This window comes from Papio anubis, chromosome 16 (assembly GCF_008728515.1).
Source record: "Papio anubis isolate 15944 chromosome 16, Panubis1.0, whole genome shotgun sequence".
Lineage (NCBI taxonomy): Eukaryota > Metazoa > Chordata > Mammalia > Primates > Cercopithecidae > Papio > Papio anubis.
The window spans coordinates 27,359,381-27,379,845 of NC_044991.1; the positions used below are offsets into that span (position 1 = coordinate 27,359,381).

The 20,465-nt window shown below is 46.0% G+C and overlaps 1 pseudogene and 2 gene segments (V, D, J or C); all 3 read left to right on the forward strand.

Moving 5' to 3' along the window:
- Positions 1–2,745: 2,745 nt before the first annotated feature.
- On the forward strand, positions 2,746–5,171 carry LOC110740609 (annotated as a pseudogene).
- Positions 5,172–5,873: 702 nt separating this feature from the next.
- LOC116270687 lies at positions 5,874–6,875 on the forward strand. The segment is given in 2 exon segments: positions 5,874–6,007; positions 6,096–6,875. Coding segments are annotated over 2 exon segments (399 nt in total).
- An 8,305-nt stretch (positions 6,876–15,180) lies between these two features.
- LOC116270685 lies at positions 15,181–16,258 on the forward strand. The segment is given in 2 exon segments: positions 15,181–15,312; positions 15,422–16,258. Coding segments are annotated over 2 exon segments (621 nt in total).
- The last annotated feature ends 4,207 nt before the right edge of the window (positions 16,259–20,465 follow it).

The window sequence follows — 20,465 nt, forward strand, 5'->3', positions numbered from 1 at the left end:
CAGTTGGTCTGCTACTGGGGCAGCACTGTGTGCTGTAGGCTTGTCCTTGAGGGGTCTACAGATAAGAACAACTGGGAAACCATCCTGCTATCGTCTGCTCACTGCTCACTGGGCTCAACTGCTGTGTCCTCACAGGGAACCAGATTCAGCCAACCTGGCCTTCTCCACCCCACCTGGGAAATGTATTCCAGTGACTGTTTGGACTGAGGTTCTATGAAGGGCCTGGCAGACAAGAAGAGGGGGCTGATTTGAACGAAGAAACCATTGCACACCCTTTCTTTTCATCTAAAACCCATTAATGGATACTCTGGAGCATCCATAGAAGTCTAGCTGGTCTCCTAAATTTGGGAGTTATGAAGGTTTCATTCCTGATCAATCTACAGGGAGAGGAACCGTAAGCAGGTGGTCAGAATGAGGGAGAAACTGGCTTCCTTGAGAGACTTATCAACACAGCCACCAACTCTGGGACAAATGGGGTCACTTGCTATAACAGTCACCCCAAACTACTCACAGGAGCCCTAGCCTAGTCCCCTTGAGCCTAGTCCCCTCACCTTATTGCTTCTGATTCTGATCCATGCTTCTGTTTTCCCTGGACTCCTTGCCCATGTCTGAGTCCAGGGTGGCAGGGATAGCTCCATCCCAGTCAACATCTACAGAGAGGTCTACATCTATAGCTACTATGACTTGCAGCAGAGTCCACAGGTATACCCATGAGGGCCTCTTCTGCTCCCCAATCCCCTCACACAGGTGACCAGTACTGTGGGTCTGGCGGAATAGCCCCCTGGGCCCTGGAGAACACAAGGTATTTATTCCTCTCTAACAACAGGCATATAGTTTAGGGGGTATGAGTGAGTGTGGAGCAGAGTTGCTCTTCCAGATGCAAAGCAGTAAGACTAAGGCTACAGAAAATCATTTCACAAAACTCCACACCCTTTCATGGTAAAAACACTCAACAAATTATGAACAGAAGGAAACTACGTCAACATAGTAAAGGCCATCTATGAAAATCCTACAACTAACATCATATTCAATCTGAAAGACCAAAGGTATGTTTTTGCTATATCTATCAGCAGCAAAGCAACAATGCACATTTTCACCACTTCTATTCAAAACAGCATTGGATGACCTAGCTGGAGCAATTAGGCAAGAGAAAGAAATAAACAGAATAAAATTTAGAAATAAAAAGTAAAATTATCTCTGTTTTCATTTGACTTAATGTCTATATAGAATACCCTTAAAAGACACACACACACACACACACACACACAAACTTTGTCAGAATGATTAAACGTATTCAGTAATGTTTTAGAATAAAAAAAAATCACCATGTAAAAACATATCATGGCTGGGCATGGTGACTCCCGCCTGTAGTCCCAGAATTTTGAGAGGCTGAGATGGGAGGATAGATTGAGGTCAAGAGTTCAAGAACAGCTTGGGCAACAAAGCAAAACCCTGTTTCTACAAAGAGAGAGAGAGAGAAAGAGAGAGAAAGTAAGGAAAGAAGAAAGGAGAAAGAGAGAGAGAGGAAAGAAAAGAAAGAAATAAAGAAACAAAGAAACGAAAGAAAGAAAGAAAGAAAGAAAGAAAGAAAGAAAGAAAGAAAGAAAGAAAGAAAGAAAGAAAGAAAATAAATCTCTTACATTTCAATACTTACGCAAACAGGAAACAACCCAAAACAAAATTAGGACCCACACCCATTAGGATGGCTTTACCAAAATAATAGAAAATAACAAGTTCTAGCAAAGATGTATAGAAATTGTAACTGTTATGCATTGCTGGAGGGACCATAAAATGATGCATCCACTGTGGTGGCCTGGATGATAGTTCCTCAGAAAACTAAACACAGAATTACCATTTTATCAGAATTTTCACTTCTGCGCATGTGCCTCAAAGAATTGAAAGCAGGATCTCAAAGAGAAAATTACACACCCTTGTTCATAGCAGCATCATTCACAATAGCTAAAAGGTGGAGGCAGTCCAAGTATCATCTATTGGATAAACAAGATATAGTATACACACACTGGGGAATATTATTCAGCCTTAAACAGAAAGTTCTGACCCATAAGATGGCATAGATAAACCCTAAAGACATGATGCCAGCAGAAATAAGCTGGTTTCAAAAGGACAAAAGTTGTTTGCTTGCCCTTATATGGGGTATCTAGTGTAGTGAAATCCATAGAGACAAGAAGTGGAATGATGTTTTCCAGGTATGAAGTTTTGGTTTGGGAAGATGAAAAATTCCTGGAGATGAATGATGGGATTGTGGTTGTACAACAATATTACTTTACTTAACGACACTGAAGCATATGCTTGAAGGTGGTTAAAATAATGTATTTTGTGTTTGAATAATTTACCACAGTCAAAAAGAAAAAGATTAATATTTGAAGCAGTTTCTCTACTTCCAAGAGCAATAAAAATATAGAGGACTAGGAGAGTGTCCACGACACCCTTCCTTCTGTGCCAGCCCCACAGCACCCTAACAGACAAATAGAGTTGAAGGTGCCTCATTGCAGGCGACACAAAATAACATGAGAAAGTCTGGGAGTGGCCATGATGGTAGCGGTGGGTGCCTGACCCAGTCCAGGAGCAGCCAGTAGTGCAACAAGGACCAAAGAAAGGGAGATGAAGCTGGCAGTAGTGGTAGCAGCCTCTCAAGCTGGAGAGGGGCATCTGCTATCCTATGAAAATGGTTCATAGTTGATATATCTGGCAAAGATAAGTCATCCTGTCTACCTTTCATGACCAACTACAGTTTTCATTGCAATGTACGTCATGATAGTGGCATATTTCATCCAGAAGCAAGCAAACATGAAGGAAATGTCCTTTAGTGCTTTGGTCAACCTGGCATGGAAGTCCCCAACACAAGACGAATATTACACCATTTCTTGATGCATAATGACCATTTAGACACCTGGGGAAATGACTAGGCTGAATAACATTGTTAAAACAATGAGTAAAGAAAGAGATTTATTCTTGGTAAAGAAACACCTGGATCCAAGGAGTAAAGACCTGAAAGAAGATCGCCCAAGATGTGAACTTTTGGATCAGGACCTTGGTAAAACTGATCCTGTTTATGACAACCAAAAGCAAAGCAGTGCCCTGTCTATGAGTGGGAATCTGAATGGGGGAACTGAACAGGAAGCAGCAGAAAAGAGGAAGAGACACTCAGTGCAAACAGCAGGATGAGATCTCAGAGAACACCAAGAAGGCCCAGAGGGACCCTTTGTTTTCTGCTCAGTGCCTTGCCCCTTACACCTTTTAAAACACCCACTTAACAAAGATGGCTACTGGTATATTCTGACTGAGCCTGATCCACACACCCTTGGTCCTCAGAAGGTTGAAGACTTCCAGGCAGGATAACTTATTCCTGGAGACCTCTACAGAGCCTGCTTCTGTGAACAGGTTTTGTTAGCCTAACATGATTAAGCTCCCCAGGTAAAGATGTCCAATGACCAGCTGGCTGACTGCAGTTGGGAAGAAGGGCTACTCTAGGATGCAGGCCTCTCATGGGATATGGAAAGGGACCTGGTACTTTGAAATCACCAAGGATGAGTTGTCACCAGACACCACTGCCAATGGGGCTGGTTTCAGCCCTAAGGTAACCATCAATCTCCCTTAGGTTATGATAATTTTAACTATTCTTGGCAGAGCAAAAAGGAACCAAGTTCCACCAGTCCGCTGGCAAATAATACTCTTCTAGCTATGGATGAGGACAGGTCCTGGGATTTTATATTAATCTTCCTGAAAACACAGAGACAGCCAAGTTATTGTCTGATACTTACAAAGATAAGACTTTGAAAAGTTCAAGAATTATTTGTATTTTGAGAAAAAAGACTTTTTGGCTAAAGCACAGAAGAGCCTAAAACAGATTCTGCACAGTAAAATAATAATTTATAAAAATGGTGTCAATTAAGATGTTGTTTAAAAAGATATTTTTGAGGGGGTTGGTTTCCAGCCTTCTCCCGGGAAAACAGTTGCATGGTTTGCATTAACTTTGGGCTGTCCTGCAAGTATCCTTGAAAGGATCTCACTTACTCCCCTATTAGGGACATAGACTGGGATGCTGTGGTAGAGGACACTCTGGCTGATGTCTGTCTCCAGGAGACAGAAGTGGATGGGAGGCACAGTCCTCCATGGGAACCCTGAATAGTTCCCTCTTTCTTCTCAAGTATGGATTTCTGGGGAATAATACTAGATGGCTTTTGTTGTTGTTTTTGAACTATCTCAAATGTTCTCTCAAAGATTCTACAGAATATAGCCTATCCACTTAGCAAGTTAAAAGGCTGAATAAGACTGTGAGAGATGCCCTGCTCATCATCATTTTTCTTCCACTTCCACTTCCTGCTCTTATATTCTGTGCGATAAGCCAACAGCTACTGATCCCAACATCTTGTAATCCCTCTGGACTGCATACCTTGCCAGCTGGCACTTTTTATCTTACTGTATTTTCTAAGGAGTGAATAATCTTGTCCAAATAACTAACATATTTAAAGACATTTCCATCTGTGGGCACTGATTCCATGCTATCTATTTTCCAAGGAAGTGGTGAGCCCGTTTCTGAGAACACTTGAAATCAATGACTGTCCCTTCCAAACCAAAAAGTGATGTCCTTTTGGTATGGGTTTGGTTTTGTTATTAATTTTAAAACATACCTTTGAAGACTTAGATCTCTGAAACTATTAGATTTCTAGAAGTGTAATTGTGAAAGAAGTTTGCTTGCATCATTAACAAAATGAAAAACTCTTCCTAAATAAAATTTGTTTTGAAGTTAAAAAAAAAGAATAATGTGAGATTGGAACCTGGGAGGACTGAAGATTCCCAAGAGCACTCTCAATTCTGAAGCTGATTGTAAGATAAGGGCTAACAACAGCCCTTCGCTTCTTATGATTCCCTGGAAGGACTCACATAACTCACTGAAAACTGTGACATTCATTAATATGATTTTTTCTACAGTGAAATAATACAGATTAAAATAATTCAAGGGAAGAGACACATGAGCAGAGTTCAGGACAATTCAAAGCACAAGCATCCAGTTGTCCTCTCCCAGTGGAGTAATAGACGATGCTGCATTCTGCTGGCAACAATGTGTGATTCTATGTAGGAAACATCGCCAACCAGCAAAGCTCACCCAGGCTTGGTGTCCAGAAAATTTTTGAGTGATGGGGTGGGTGAGAGTGGGGTTGTTATGTAGACCTTGATGATCATCCTCATGGTTCACTTGAGTTTCCACTGAATTGACAATGAAACTTCAACCTTTAACCTTTGGTCATTTTCTTTTTAAAAATTCTCTAAAGTAAATTATTTAAAAAATTCTCACTTAAACGAGCTGTTTATCCAATATGAGGCTCCACACAAATAGCTTCAAAGAGTCAGTAGGTCATTAAAACAATTATTTAGTCATTCAAACCATTCAGATAATAATGAACACCATGTAGCACTAAAATCGAATTACAGTCACGGGGGCAGGATTTCAGCTACAGCAAGAGAAAGTAGTACAAATGGGAATGAGCAAAGAATAGACAAGTAGTGGGTGTGAATTAGCCTCGTAAATATTGTGGCGATGTCCAAAGATAAAAATTAATGTGCTAAACAAGTGAAAGACCACGCATTCTCAGTCCAGGAAAGCCACCAGGGGGCGGTCGGGGTCTCTTGGATTATAAGAAGCTTAAGAGGTTCAAACTGAATGAACCCTGCACAGTTGCTCACTGACTCATGTAAATGTTAGAGCAGCTGCTTCCTCCCACAGGGCAAATCCACAGCACACAGCCACCCTGGGCTGGCCCCTTATAGGGTAGCTGCTCTCAGGGCTGTGGATCTAGGTGGTGGTAAAGGCAGTAAAGATTTGCATAAAGTAGCACACAACACACCCCCTCCCTGTCGAGAGCTCAATAGGAGATAAAGAGCCATCAGAATCCAGCCCCAGTTCTGGAGCCAGGGATCCCTTCCAATATCAGCACCATGGCCTGGACTCTGCTCCTCCTCCAGTTCCTCCTCACTTGCTGCCCAGGTTAAGAGAGATTTCAAATACCAGCCTTTGGAAGGATCCTTGTGTCTCCCTTTCTAATTTCTAACATGTGTCTGTTTTTTTGTTTCAGGGTCCAATTCTCAGGCTGTAGTGACTCAGGAGCCCTCACTGACTGTGTCCCCAGGAGGGACAGTCACTCTCACTTGTGGCTCCAGTGCTGGAGCAGTCACTGGGAGTCATTATCCCTACTGGTTCCAGCAGAAGCCTGGCCAAGCCCCTAGAACACTGATTTATGATACAAGCAACAAACTCTCCTGGACCCCTGCCCAGTTCTCAGGCTCCCTCCTTGGGGGTAAAGCTGCCCTGACACTGTCCGGTGCACAGCCCGAGGACGAGGCTGAGTATTACTGCTGGCTGCACTATAGTGGTGCTCAGCACAGTGACAGACTCAAAGAGGAACCAAGACATAAACCTCCCTAGGCCCTTGTGATGTGGAGATCACATGATCAGACACGCCAGCTCTCATGGCAGCTTCCATGTGGACCAGCCATAGAAAGGGGAAGGGAAGGATTTGAATTGATTCCTATTTCTGCTTAAGCCCTGAAGTGTAGGAAATGTAAGAATGATTTGAGAGTAACTGGATCCAGAAAAAAAATAAAGAAGAGTTAATTGTTTTATATTCCAAAGAGAACATTAACAGCTGGATCAGATCTAAAGGCTGAGTCTAAATGGATTTCCTCCAGAAAGAAGCATCTTCAAAGTATGGGCTTTCTGAGCTAAGAGCAAAGGGAAGAAACTATTCGTTTTGTATATTTCCAAAGTTTGTTTTATTGAGTTACTTTCAAAGCAAGACATGCCTATTATATAAAATAAAACTATTAAAAACCACCAAATTCACTTCCCAGCTATCTCATCTCAAACAATCAAAATCAGTACATTTCTTCATTGGGATGCATTCTTTCATTTTTGTTCTCAATATTTCTGCAAAGGTGATCAAACCTTTGTGCTTTTTTTTTGGTTTTACACATGATTTGAGGGTACGCTAATTTGCAGTTTGTCCAGCCCCCTCCCAGGCATTTTTACCCACCCTTCTCTTTACCTCCTTTCATCCCTGCCTCCTTCGGGGCAGGCTTCCGGTCCTGTAGTGTCTGCTGCTCTGTCTCCATCACAAACAGAGCGGTAGGGAGGTTATCTGATATTGAAGTTCCCTCCTCATACTCAGTTGTCTGGTTCCCCTTAGGAATTCTTCTGGGTGATGAGAAGGTTCTGTTTTATTTCTGCCCTACAGTAAGACCCCAGCCATTTGTGAGGCCAGGGAGATTGACCTCATTCTCTTGAAGCAGGATTATATATAAAACATGTATTCAAATAACATCATCAACTTTTGAACAAGTCAATCCATTCTTCAGAATTATAGAAATGCATGTCTCTCAGCTGTCAGCAATGGGCTTCAGATCCCTAGAGTGATGAACTTGTCAGGGTGGGGTCAGCCACATGAAAATGTTTCTTTACAATTAGTGACTCTATTCAAGGTTTTCCCCTGCTGAGATCCAACCTCCATGTGATTGTTTATTCTTGCTCTTGTTTTCTGTCTTGTCATTGCTGTAGCTACAGAGCCCAAAACACTGCCTGGCACTAAGGACAGACTCAATACATGTTTGTTAAATATGTGAGTTCTCCTATACTGGAATCCCCAAAAGACGTACAGATCTGAGATCAATATAATAATTTTAAAAAAAATTCTGGATATTTTGTGTTTGAAATTCCAAGTTCATTCAAAAGAAGATATTAAGTATGAAGTTTTGTCTTTGGATTTGGTTATCAGGAGAAGGATATGGATATGCAAATACATAGATATCACACATACCTCCCATGGCCCAGAGACTTGAGAGCTCAGCTGGTCTCTGCAGCTGCCAATCACAGCATCTGTTCACTCATTTATGGTCTGATTCCCATGGATCCACATATGCTGGATCCCATGGGTTCATGTGGAGAAAGTGGAGAGGGCGTGATGGGCTTTCCCAGTCCTGCTTAAAAAACCACAGGAAGTAAGTAGATGATGAAGCAAATTCTGGGGACAAAATCTCTCAAGAGCAAATAAACTGCAGAACATGGGTGAGTTGGGAAAATATCTAGCAATATTTATATAGCTAAGAAGTTTTACATTAGATATCCTTCAACACAAAGTTAATTACAGAGCTTTCTATCAACCATACGATCAATGCAATTCAAACATTCAACTCATCAGTCCCAAGTCCCATAATAGACTTTGATGGGGAAATTCTTGAAGGAAGAATGATGGGTTTATGAGCTCTGTGTCCACAGAAGAGATATTTCTGCACTAGGAGGAGTGGGTAAAGCCATTAAATAATTATGATTGTAGGTGCCCATCTGTACTTTATTCTAATCCAATATGCAATGCTGTGAGTCCTGCATCTGCAAATCGTAGCATTCATTGCACTTCCTTCAGTCTCCCAATTATTACAATAAATTAATTTTAAACATAAAGGAATAAAAGACAAATCTATTAATGTGAGAGTCCTTGGAATCTGTTGCTTTAATGTACAAGAATTACAGAACACTTCAAATGCATATATTTGTTAATTTATGTACCAATGATATGATACTGCTTCGTTGATCTGTTGTAAAAATCATCCAGCGAGGGAGTAAGTGGATGGGTAAAATGGGTTGAAAAATTAAACAAGATGAACTACATTGATGATGGTCAAAGTTGGCTCATGGGCACAAACAATTCGTTAGAAAACTCTCTGTATATTTGTATGACTCAAAAGTTTCCATGCTAACCAGTATTGAAATTATCCTTGCTTGTGATGAGATGTTTATGTTCTGCTTTTAACAGGTGTACAATGTGGACAAAATGTAAGCTTACACAGTGACTTCAAGTAGGAGCCCATCTTCTCCAGCAGGCAGAGGAGAAGCTGGTGTGGCGAATGTGGAAAAGACAGCTCAGGTTTTCCCAGGAAAGACAAGTGAGTGAGCCTAGAGCCCTAAAAGCAAGGGCAGGGGCTGTGAGTTGGGCTGTGGGGGTGTGCAGGGGCCACAGTGTGAAGGACAGGGGGCTGAGACCTCAGGGTTCAGGTTTTATAATAACAATGGGGAGTTACTTAAGGGTCTTTAGCCAGGGAGTGCCCTGCCTGCCCCATCTGAATGAGAGGGATGTCTCCAAATGCCTTGAGGAGAGAGTGTCTGAGAAAAGTGACTGATCCTGATTCTAGATTATTCACTAAACACCTTGTGAGTCTAGAAATCCCAGGGTCATTTGCACAGTTAGCACAAGAGTAGATGTGGCTACACTGAGAAGTGGTGGTCTCTGCCTTTGTCTCCTCAGACATTCAACTCATTTGCAAGAGAGCTTTGTGGGTATAATACATACTGATCTTTCTAATTAACCGAAAACACCTAGTAAAAAAATACAAGTGGTAATATCACAATACAATTTGTATAACAGCTAGAACAATTTCTTGACCAAAAAATATGACACCACTGTGCAGAAAATGATGTTTTACTTAGGGAGATAACGGCTAATTTCATAAAATAGTGTAATATGTCACACTGCTCACTGGCAAAGGTAAGTCTAGCAAATCTATTAGTTTTCCTGTACCACAAAATTGAGTCAAATCTTTATAAAATGTAGGAAACAGTTGTAAATATGACTTTTGCTGAATTGCTGCCTTTAACGTGTTTCGGATCCTTTATTTTTCCTGGAAAGTTTTCATTATTCACTGTCTTTTTGAACAGCCCCTAGCTGCCCTTCGACCTGGCTCCTTAGCTGACCCATTTTCCATGATGCCCACTCTGATGGCACATGCGGCAAATAGATTTTTCTAAAATGCCCTTTTGGGGTGCTGACACCTTTAAAAGTTATGTATGTACAGGTCTACACATCCCACACACCAAGACTGCTTCTGGATGTGAGAAATCACAGTAATAATGAATAGGATGAGAGAAGCAGTGTCTAGGAATCAGACCATGGATGTGTGAATATAGACAGTGACTGGAGAGCTGCGGAGACCGGCGGGGTTCTGAGGTCTCTGAGCCATGGGAAAGTGCGTGTCCTGGGACCAGTGTCGGATACTGTGAGGCTGCCCTGTTGTTGCTACACGGCTGCTCAGTAAGGACCATTCAATCAAAGAAATTCAGGCCTGGGAGCTGGGCCCTGTGCTCACTGATGGGGACTCAGCAGCTGGGTCCCCTCTGGCCTGGCAGAGTTCCCTGAGCAGGAAACTGTGTATGGTCTCAACAGGTGCTTCCTCCCAGGGCCTTGGAAAAAGAAAAGTAAATCTTCCTCCTTCTCAGTCTGCAGAGCCAGTTGAGCTCCATTCCCAGGGCTCAGGGAGGGGCTGGGCAGTCCCTGGGTGGAAACACATTTGCATGAGCAGCCCCTCCTCTGCAGAGGGTGGGAAGAAAAGGAAGCCTGGGGCAGCCCAGCCCCACTGCGGGGTAAGAGGCTGTGTCCACCATGGCCTGGACTCCTCTCCTCCTCCTGCTCCTCTCTCACTGCACAGGTAGGAAAAGACCTCAGAGACAAGGGCCAGTCACCCAGCCTGATTCTGACTCTTCTGGCAAAGATCCCTGAAAAACTTGACCCTGGTTTCTGCCTTAGCACCCATGAATGTCTGTGTTTGCAGGTTCCCTCTCCCAGCCTGTGCTGACTCAGCCGGCCTCCCTCTCAGCATCTCCTGGAGCATCAGCCAGTCTCACCTGCACCTTCAGCGGTGGCATCAATGTTGGTGACTACACTATACACTGGTACCAGCAGAAGCCAGGGAGTCCTCCCCGGTATCTTCTGAAGTATAAATCAGACTCAGATAAGCACCAGGGCTCTGGAGTCCCCAGTCGCTTCTCTGGATCCAAAGATGCTTCAGCGAACACAGGGATTTTACGCATCTCTGGGCTCCAGTCTGAAGATGAGGCTGACTATTATTGTGCCATTGGGCGCAGCAGCGGTCCTCACAGTGACACACACAGATGGGGAAGTGGGACAAAATCTCACCCTGCTCTGGGTCTTGCTCAAGCAATTTTTAAATTTTAAAATAACCGGCCTAGGCACAAACTACATTTGGATGTACTTTCCAGTTGCTAAAGGCTCTTCTCTCAATTTCCCATCCATCCTTCTGAAATCTCAGTAAAACAAAACAAAATCAAAGCAGCTGATGACCCTGAAGCGTTGGCTGCGTGTCCATATGTGCTGACACCAGTGCCTGTGGAGCTGGGCTTTTGTTTTGAAAGAAGCAAAATGAGGCTTTCCTAGTTCACAGCATGGTCAGAGCCTGGGGACATGGTAGCAGGTGAACAGTGGCCTGCAGCATGGACTCTGCTCTTCCGGCGTACAAGCAGAGACCTCCCCTTCCATCCCCAGTTGTCTGTTCTCAGGGATATCTGAGGTTTGCTGTGTCCCAGGAACAAGCCACTCAAATATGAAATGCTGCCTGAGGACACAGGTCAGGGAGGAATTCCAGATACAGAGCTGATCTGGCTCAGTCCTGGGCACCTGCATTTCAGTGGAAATGTCAGGAGATGGGGTTAGGTCTGAAGGTAACTGGGGGCCTGAGCCCAGTAAACCTCTATGTAGGATATGAGAGAGTCAAGGGGAGGCTCCGCCATAGCTGAGACAAGGCTGAGGCTGCTCCTTGGCCATGGGGGAAGTAGTTCGCGGGGATGTGACTTTCCTGCAGCTCATCCCACTCAGGACCACGGGGACTGCTGAGCGTGGGTTTCCTGATCGCTCAGGGCCTGACTGTGTTCTCTTCTCCTCTCTAACACCATTGGAGCTTCACACTGAATCAGGGTCTAGTGGTGAGTCTGTGGAATATCTGGGTACAGAAACTGCCCAATCTTTGCTTCAAGTGACTCCTCCCCGGAAAACTGTTAAGGAGCCCCCACCTCAATGTCACCTTTTTCTGCATGGGGAGCAGCAGAAACATTGGCATTTCCATGGAAATGGCTACGGAGGCCTCCCAGAGACAGCCCCTAAGTTTATGACTTAGGACAGTAGTGATGGTGATTCACGGGTCCCAGCCTGATTCTCCTGCTCTGGGTTTATTCACACAGCCTCCTAGACCACCTCTGGGCTCCAGTCTGAGGACAGGCTGGTTATCAGTGTCACACAGCTGCACCCTGACTCTGTGTTACCAAGGGTTCCTGTCCCATGGAGAAGTGAGAGAAGATCCGCCCCACTCATCCTCTCTGCCTGTCCCTCCTTTATCCCTGCCTGTGACCAACACCAGTTCATGCCAAGGCTTCTGCTGTCGGTTATGTTACTGAAAGCGGAGCAAGAGTTCAGTGACAATAACTCCTTTATGGACAGAGAATCAGTTTGATTCAAGAAGCAAAATAAGCTGCCCACACATGGTGGGTGGGGATGAGGTGGAAATGACAAGAAACAATCCAGCCTGGCTGGGCACGGCGGCTCACGCCTGTAATCCCATCACCTTGGGAGGCTGAGGCGGGTGGATCATCCTAGGTCAGGAGTTTGAGACCACCCTGGCCAACATGGTGAAACCTTGCCTCTCCTAAAAATACAAAAACTAGTTGGGCGTGTTGGCTGGTGCTTGTAATGCCAGCTACTCGAGAGACTGAGGCAGGAGAATCACTTCAACCCGGGAAGCAGAGGTTGTGATGAGCCGAGATCACGACACTGCACTCCAGCCTGGGCAACAGAGCGAGACTCCGTCTCAAAATAAATAAATAAATAATAAATAAATAAAATAAAAGAAGAAAAGAAAGAATCCAGGCTGTGTGACCCAGAAGTCCAGGAACCCTTGGCCTGGTCCCACAGGTGTCACCTCCTTTTGGTGCAGGTATCCTGGCCATTTCCTGAGCTCTGAAACTGTGGGAGCGATGACAGCAAAGGAGAGTCCAGCCTGTGGGACCCAGAGATGTGAGAGAGGAAGTTGGATGCTTAAGAAAACGTGGGCTCAGCATTCTGAAAGGGCTGGATCTGGCTTGGCCTAGAGCTGGTGTAGAAGAGAAGCAAGAGAGATGCTCAGCCTCAGGTGGCCCAGGCCCAGCTGTCCTGTCAAAGCGCTGAGCTCTCTGCACCATGGATATCCTGCAGAGACATCCTTGGGGAGGCTGAGACCCAGAATGATGCAAAAATGCTAATGGAAGTGAGCAGGGCATGGCTTATGGGGGAGGAGGAGATGGGTGTGGGGTCAGATGTGGTAAGGAGGGTACAGCCTGAAGAGGAGACTGTCCATTGCGACTCATAGGAAGAGGAGGCCCGGGGCCTAGAGCAGTGACGAAAGGAGGACCTGGAAGGACCTGGGCCCTCAAGACACACAGGTACTGGGGTTTTATTCTGTCTCTGAGGGTCCCTGAGGAGGACCACATACAAAATCTATGGTCAGTGCCCTCTTTCCAGGGTTCACTGTCCCAGCTGTTGTCCCTCCCGGGTTCTCTGGGTGTCCAGGTTCCTTAGCTGTGCACCTGTTCTTCTCTCCGCCCTCAGTCTAAGAGCTGGTGGGGCATCCACCAGGAAGTGCGTCCGTGGGCAGGGAGGGGGCCATGGGCAGCCTTGTCCTGTATGTGAGACACTGCTCAGCCTCAGTGACCCCCTGTTCATTAAAGTGGGAGGAAAGGAAAACAAAATTCTCTGTGACCACCTATGTATCACCAAAGAAACAGCAATGAGAAGGAAACAGGAAGCGAAGCCCAGATCTAATAGCTCGTTTCTACTTGGAAATAAATAAAACTTCATATGCCTGATGTGTTATGTAAACACAACAAACACATTTTTAAAACTATAAAAATTATGTAACGGAACATGGCTCACACTAAAAGGAACATTTAAAATAATGACACACTTGAAATGTGATCCCAAAACACAGCATACATTTTATTTCAGTTCCATATATGGACTGGTTTTATTTAAATGTCAGTATTAGATTTCACTATTGCACTGTTTAAATGGAGCATTTAAAATCTTACTGTATTGCAACTTATATTAACATAACCATCCTGCTGTTTTTCTGTATTCCCTTAAAATTCCCTAAACAAATATTTATTATGATCCCAGGGTGCATGATGCCAGAACTCATGCAGTCACATATACAATCTGTTTCATTTTTCATTTTCATAAATAGGATTATCTTTTTCTTCAGTTTATTGTTTTTAATGTATCATATTCTAGATGTCATCACACATCAAAGATAAATCATTTCTATCATCTTTAAGACATGCCCAAAACAGTCATTACTGAATTTCAACCATATTATTACCTAAACATCCCAGTTGGAATGGTGGATCCTAAGAGCTACCACGTGTCAGGCTCACCTGAGTACAGATTCCGGTCAAAACAAGGTAGAGTTTTAATTCTTCCCATCTTCAAATACTGAGCATATTTGCTTTTTTGCTCTTAAGCAAAACACTGCAAAGCCAGGATCTCCTGCAGACTGGCATTCAGTGATGGAGAACAGACTCCTGGGTGAGATCCCTGGGCACAGGATCCAGATGACTGTGACTGCAAGTCTGCCAAGGAAGAGAGGGAACAAAGGTTTACCAGCATAACCTCTGAGAATGTACCCCGCGCATCGTGGAGGGAAGAGCTCCCTATCTACCCAGCACTGCAGAATCCACAGAGGAAGGAGGGCTCTGGCCACCAGGGAGGAGCGACATGAGAGCAGCGAACCCGGTGTCTCCACAGTTGAGGAAATGAGTCCATGGGGCTGGTCAGGGCTCTCGATTTCATTCTGACATGAGAGGACTTTGTGTAGTCACCACCTGAGTCCTATACAGTGAACAGCCAGGGAGCCATGGACAGATTCACCCCTGAGGAACCCAGGAGAACGTGAAGTCTGGCCTGAGGTCATGTAAAAAAGACTCAGGGGGCAGCGTGGCCTGGCCCTGATGGAGAGGGCGGTGGACAAAAAAACAGGGAGGGAGGGGTGTCTCTGAGAGGCTCTGGTCACCTTGTCATATAATGGTGGTGTACAATGTCACACAATGGACACAAAGGGGCGCCAGCGTACTATTCCTGAGAAGACTGGGTGTGATGAGAGCAGGACCAGCGTCAACTGTCCTGCTTGGTGCCCTATGCTTAGGGCTCATAGATGTGAACTCTCCACCCCCTGGGACCACACGGCCCCACCCCTGCCACTCCCTGACATCCTCAGGCAGAGAAGCTTGACCCAGGGCCCAGGGTGGGATCAGAAAGCTGGAGGGTCTGATTTGCATGAATAGACCCTCCTTCTCTCAGAGTATAAAAAGGGGAAAGCAGAGATTTGGGGAAGCTCTGCTTCAGCTGTGAGCACAGAAGGCAGGACTCGGGACAATCTTCATCATGACCTGGTCCCCTCTCCTCCTCACCCTTCTCATTCACTGCACAGGTGCCCAGACACAGGGTCGGGGGAGGGGTCCTGGAAGCCCATGAGGCCCTGCTTTCTCCTTCTCTCTCTAGACGAAGAATCACCATGTCTGTGTCTCTCCCGCTTCCAGGGTCCTGGGCCCAGTCTGTGCTGACACAGCCGCCCTCAGTGTCTGCGGCCCCAGGGCAGAGGGTCACCATCTCCTGCTCTGGAAGCAGCTCCAACTTCAGGAGGTATTATGTGTCCTGGTACCAGCAGCTCCCAGGAGCAGCCACCAAGCTCCTCATCTATGATGTTAATAAGCGACCCTCAGGGGTCCCTGACCGATTCTCTGGCTCCCAGTCTGGCACCTCCACCACCCTGGGCATCACTGGACTCCAGCTTGAGGACGAGGTTGATTATTACTGCTTTGCATGGGATAACAGTCTGAGTGCTCACATGGTGCTCCAGGCCAAGGGGGAACTGAGACAAGAACCCCCTTCCTCGTCTGCCAGGAGGGTGAGTGCCTGCAGCTGCTGCTCAGGCCTGACCTGTAGCTTCTGCTGCTGCAGCTTCCCCCATGTGCCTAGGGGCAGCCAGGGCCCTCCTAGGAGTGGAGGCTCCACCACTTTTGTCCTCAGAGTCAGGAACAGGGACCCCAGGAATCAGAACATCCTGCTCCTGCAGCTTGGATCACAGGGTTTCTGCACTGAAATCCTGGGCTGAGGTGGCAGATCCAGCTGTGTCTTCACAGACCTTCCTGTGCCTACCCATGGTGTGGGGAGGGAGTGGGAGGTGTGGGCCTTTGAGCTTCACTAGAGCCCAGAGGGTGACGATGTGCTCCCCGAGACCTGGACTCCTTCCTTAACCCTCCTCCTATCACTCCCCTCACTGTAGCTATGGCCAGATGAGGGCTTAAGGCTACTTGAGGACCTTGCTCAGCCCAGGGGCTGCATCCCAGGCATTGTTTCCATCGCCTCTCAGTGCCCCAATGAGGAGAAGAAAGAGTTAGAAATCAGAAGCCTACCCAAGGCTCCCCTCTCTCCTCTCTCCCAGCCTCCCCCTGGCTTCCTCCTTCCACAGAATTACAAAGGAGGCAGCCACAGAAAACAAGGGGAGGTCCAGTAATTCTATTAGGCAGCAGAGCCAGGCAGTTCCATCAGATGATGAAGGGAGGTGGAAGAGGTTTCCAGGACCAGAAAATAGTGAGGACCCTCTTTCTAAAGTGAGGAGCGGTGGCATAAACTGAGGCTCAGATGGTGAACCAGATCTCCTGAGCCATCTACTCATTTTTTCTTCTGTTGCAGTTTGAAAAAGAATAGGATAAGAAAATTCCTTTGAAGAGATAATTTTCCTCAGATAAGGATTCTTAGAGGACTGTTGCCCACTCAGGCATTGAGGGGAGGCTGAGTCTCACTCTCAGATCAAAGAAATTGGGGGCTTTCAAGGAAATTAGTTAGGACTGAAGTTCCCAGACTGACATCTAAGACTTATGTCCTCGTAGCAGAGCCCAGTACTGATACCAAAATGGATGAAGGCTTACAGATAAGTCTAGAATATTCTAGCTCACACCGACTTGTGGAAAAGACAATCAAGTAAAAATATTGATGCAGTAAGACAGCATCGCACAGCGAGGAGAGGAGAGCTTGGGTGGGGGAGGGTAGAGAAGCCATTAGAGGGTTGGACAAAGAGGACACAGAATCTGAGGTAAGAGTGTGAAGACAATTCCAGATGCTTCAGAGAAGATGGACAAGGAGGTTGCAAGTGTGAAGGCCGTGGGACCAGCTGAGGTCACTGGGAGAGAGCGGTGAGATTCAGTACTGGTTTCTGGGGAGGAGGGACTGAAGCCTGGGTCAGGTGAGAGGCTCAAGGCCGGCCTTAGTCTTTGACCGGGGCACAGTGATCACACAGTTTGGTGGGGGGTGGGGTCCTTCAAGTTAGAGGGGGTTGCAGGAAGCCTTGAGTTCATCCTCACAATGAAAACTTAGACAAAAGCTCCCTAGCCTTGTTCAAATGTGTCACGTGACTTTTTCCTCCCCACATGGCAAACGGGAGAGGAAAACATATCTCTGAGATATATGACATGTCAACTCTCCATAACCTCTCCTGTCCCTGGCTGAATTCCTATTTGGAAACAAAATGGCTCCCCAGTTTAGCATATGCCATCCTCACTGAAAAAGTTCCAGAATGAGAAACATCTGCCCTCCCTGAACAGCTGCTCTGGAATCTCGGCCTTAAAGACAACCAGAGGAAATTATTCATGCCGTCTCCCATGACAGCATCATGGTGAACAGAGAGCATATCTGATGGGTTTGGGCCACACACTGTCTGTCCCTAATATTGCAGCTGGGGACTCTTACATACTGAACTCAGGGCTGGAAAATCTGGGATCCAGACACTACAGGAAAAGGCAAAAGCAGGAGCTCTGCCTAAGTAGCCCCACTGTGTGAATCACTGTACCCTCCACCCTCATCTTTAGTTCATAATGGGTATTGTCTTGTGAAAACTGAGAGCTGAGCTGGGACACAGACAAGAGAGTCTCTGTCTCAAAAAATTCCATCATGGGATCCCTGACCTTTGTGATATTCCTTTCACAGATCAATTCCATGCCAAAACACATCCATGCCCATCAAGGAGGCATTGATAGGAGAATCAGGCAGCCTCAGGAGAGACAGAAAGCAGATAAACATCCTCATGTTGGCCTCCAAAGCCCAGAGGAAAAAAAAGGGAGAACAGTAGTAGTTCAAGAAGCCACACTAGAGGCCACTGATCACCATCACCTCGGCACCTCTCCTCCATCTGTCCCTCTTCAAGTGAGGACCAGACTCAGGGAACAGCACCTGCACCTCCCACTCTGTCACCACACTGCACAGGGAGCCTCCTTCTGCTCTCATCTCAAGGTGGCTGCTCCCCCAGGTTAGCCGTGTCACTGCTGAGAGTCTTCCATCAGTCCTGGTTCCAGGGTCTGGGGTCAATGGCAAACTGGCTTTTACTCAGCTGTGACCCTGACCCTTCAAAAGCCGGTTAAACTATAAAAGCCATAACTGAGCTCTCCTACTTTACCCAAACTTTAGATTCTTCTTCTCAGTGTCCTTCTAGAAAGTGCTGTCTATACCCAATAATATCATGTTATTTCCTCAGGTCTAGAGCCATTTCATTTCCAAAATTCTATACTCACACTTATGTTCTCATTTCCTGTCATGGCTCATTTTCCACTCAGCAGCTAATGATGCCAACCATGTATCTACAGGCCATTGTCACAAAAAAGAGAGATGGGAGGGTTCTTAAATAAATGGAGGGTTAGCAAAGAAAAGTTTCACTACATCTTAGGAATTCCTCCAAGATCTAAGAAAATTAATTCCAGAGCTTCAAGAGTTTACTCCTCAGAAACAACAGCGTGAATACATCAGGTAGTGAATGTTCTTGGTCTTCTCAATGAATAACCTCTGATAGGTCCAGAGTATATGTGTCAAAAAGGTAATTGCATAACTTTCAGAAAGATGTATTATTAAATTACATCAACAATTTTAATCAGAATGCATATTTCTGAAAAAAGAAAAAGCAGTATGATGGTTAAAAAAAATGTAAAGAAAGCCTTTTAAAAACACAGTACTAATAGTCCATGAGGATAGCACCTGTGGGGCAAATTTTCTTTGCTGAAGATGCACTGTGTTTTTGAATAATAGCAAGATAGCATTGAATATGTCTTCTTTCACAGCAATCTAAAAATTAACACGATCCCATTTGTATGAAATATCTAGAAATATACCTGTACATGTGGACATTCCCATCACACACCTCCCATCCAGGCTCTCCTAAAGTGGAATCTCCTCTTTTTCTGCCCAACCAGTGAACAAGCTCCTGGACTTGGGGAATAAAAGTACATCTTCTTGGATTTCTGAGGGCTTGCCCTGCCAGGGTGCCTTTCTCAATCACAGTCGCTCCTTCCTGGGAGTCCACTTCTCCTAGATCCTGTTATTTATCTAATGTTATTCATTTGTATCTACTTCGTGGACTTCTGTACATCTTCACCTGAACCCCAGGAATCTTCAGGTCATGCCCATATTCCCTTCATTCTCCTGTACTCCCTTCTTCCATCTTTCCCTAGGATGCCACCTAGTCGAGATCTCTTCTCAGATCCCGGAGCACAGCAGGGACTTCTCTGGTCTCTGCCCCAGGGATTAAAAGGGTGGAAGGGGGGACTCCTGTGCCCCTCCTATGCCTGTGTTTTCATCAGGGCAGCTGCACAAGGTAGGGATTAGGCTGTCTAGATCAACATGGCATTTCCAACACTGCGCTCTATGCCCAGCAAAAGATACGTGCTCAGCAACTATTTGACAGAGACCTTCCTCTTATCACATGGGCCACATTATACTGGCCCCAGGATGTGGCTGACCTGGGAGAGGTAGCTGTGGACCTGCTCCTCACTCTGCCCTCACCCTAAGAGCTGATGGGGCATCCACCAGGAAGGGCATTCCTGGGCAGGGAGGGGGTCATGGGCAGCCTTGTCCTTTATGTGAGGCACGGTTCAGCCTGGTCACAAGATCCAGATGACTATGACTGCAATTCTGGGGAAGTAGAGAATGAAGATTGACCAGAATAACCCTCTGGGAATGTTCCCTGGGCATCCTAGAGAGAAGAGCTTCCCTTCTACTCAGTGCTGTAGGATCCACAGAGGGAGAGCTCTGGCCACCAGGGAGGAGCCACATGAGAGGACACGGTGTCCCCACACGTGGGAAAGTGAGTCCATGAAAGTCGGTCCCTGGTCTGGGTTTGATTCTGACCTATGAGGACATTGTGTAGTCACCACCTGAGTCCTCTATAAGAAACAGTGAGAGCGCCACAGACAGATTCACTTCTAAGGAGGTCAGTAAAGTGGGAGAACTGCCCTGAGATCACAGGGAGAAGACACAAGCACCTCCTGGCCTGGCCCTGAGAGGGGGCAGTGGACAGAACAGCGGGGAGGCAGCGGTGTCTCTAGAGGCTCTGGTCACAACGGTTTGTCTTGGTCTGGACACCAGGGGGCGCTTGGAGACCATTCCTGAGAAGACTGGGGGTGATCAGAGCAGAACCAGCCACCTGCCCTGCCTGGTGTCCTCTGCTCAGGGCTCACAGCTGCATCCTCCCCACCCCCTGGAACCACACAGCTCCGCCCCTGCCACCCCCTGACATCCTCAGGCATAGGGGCCTGACCC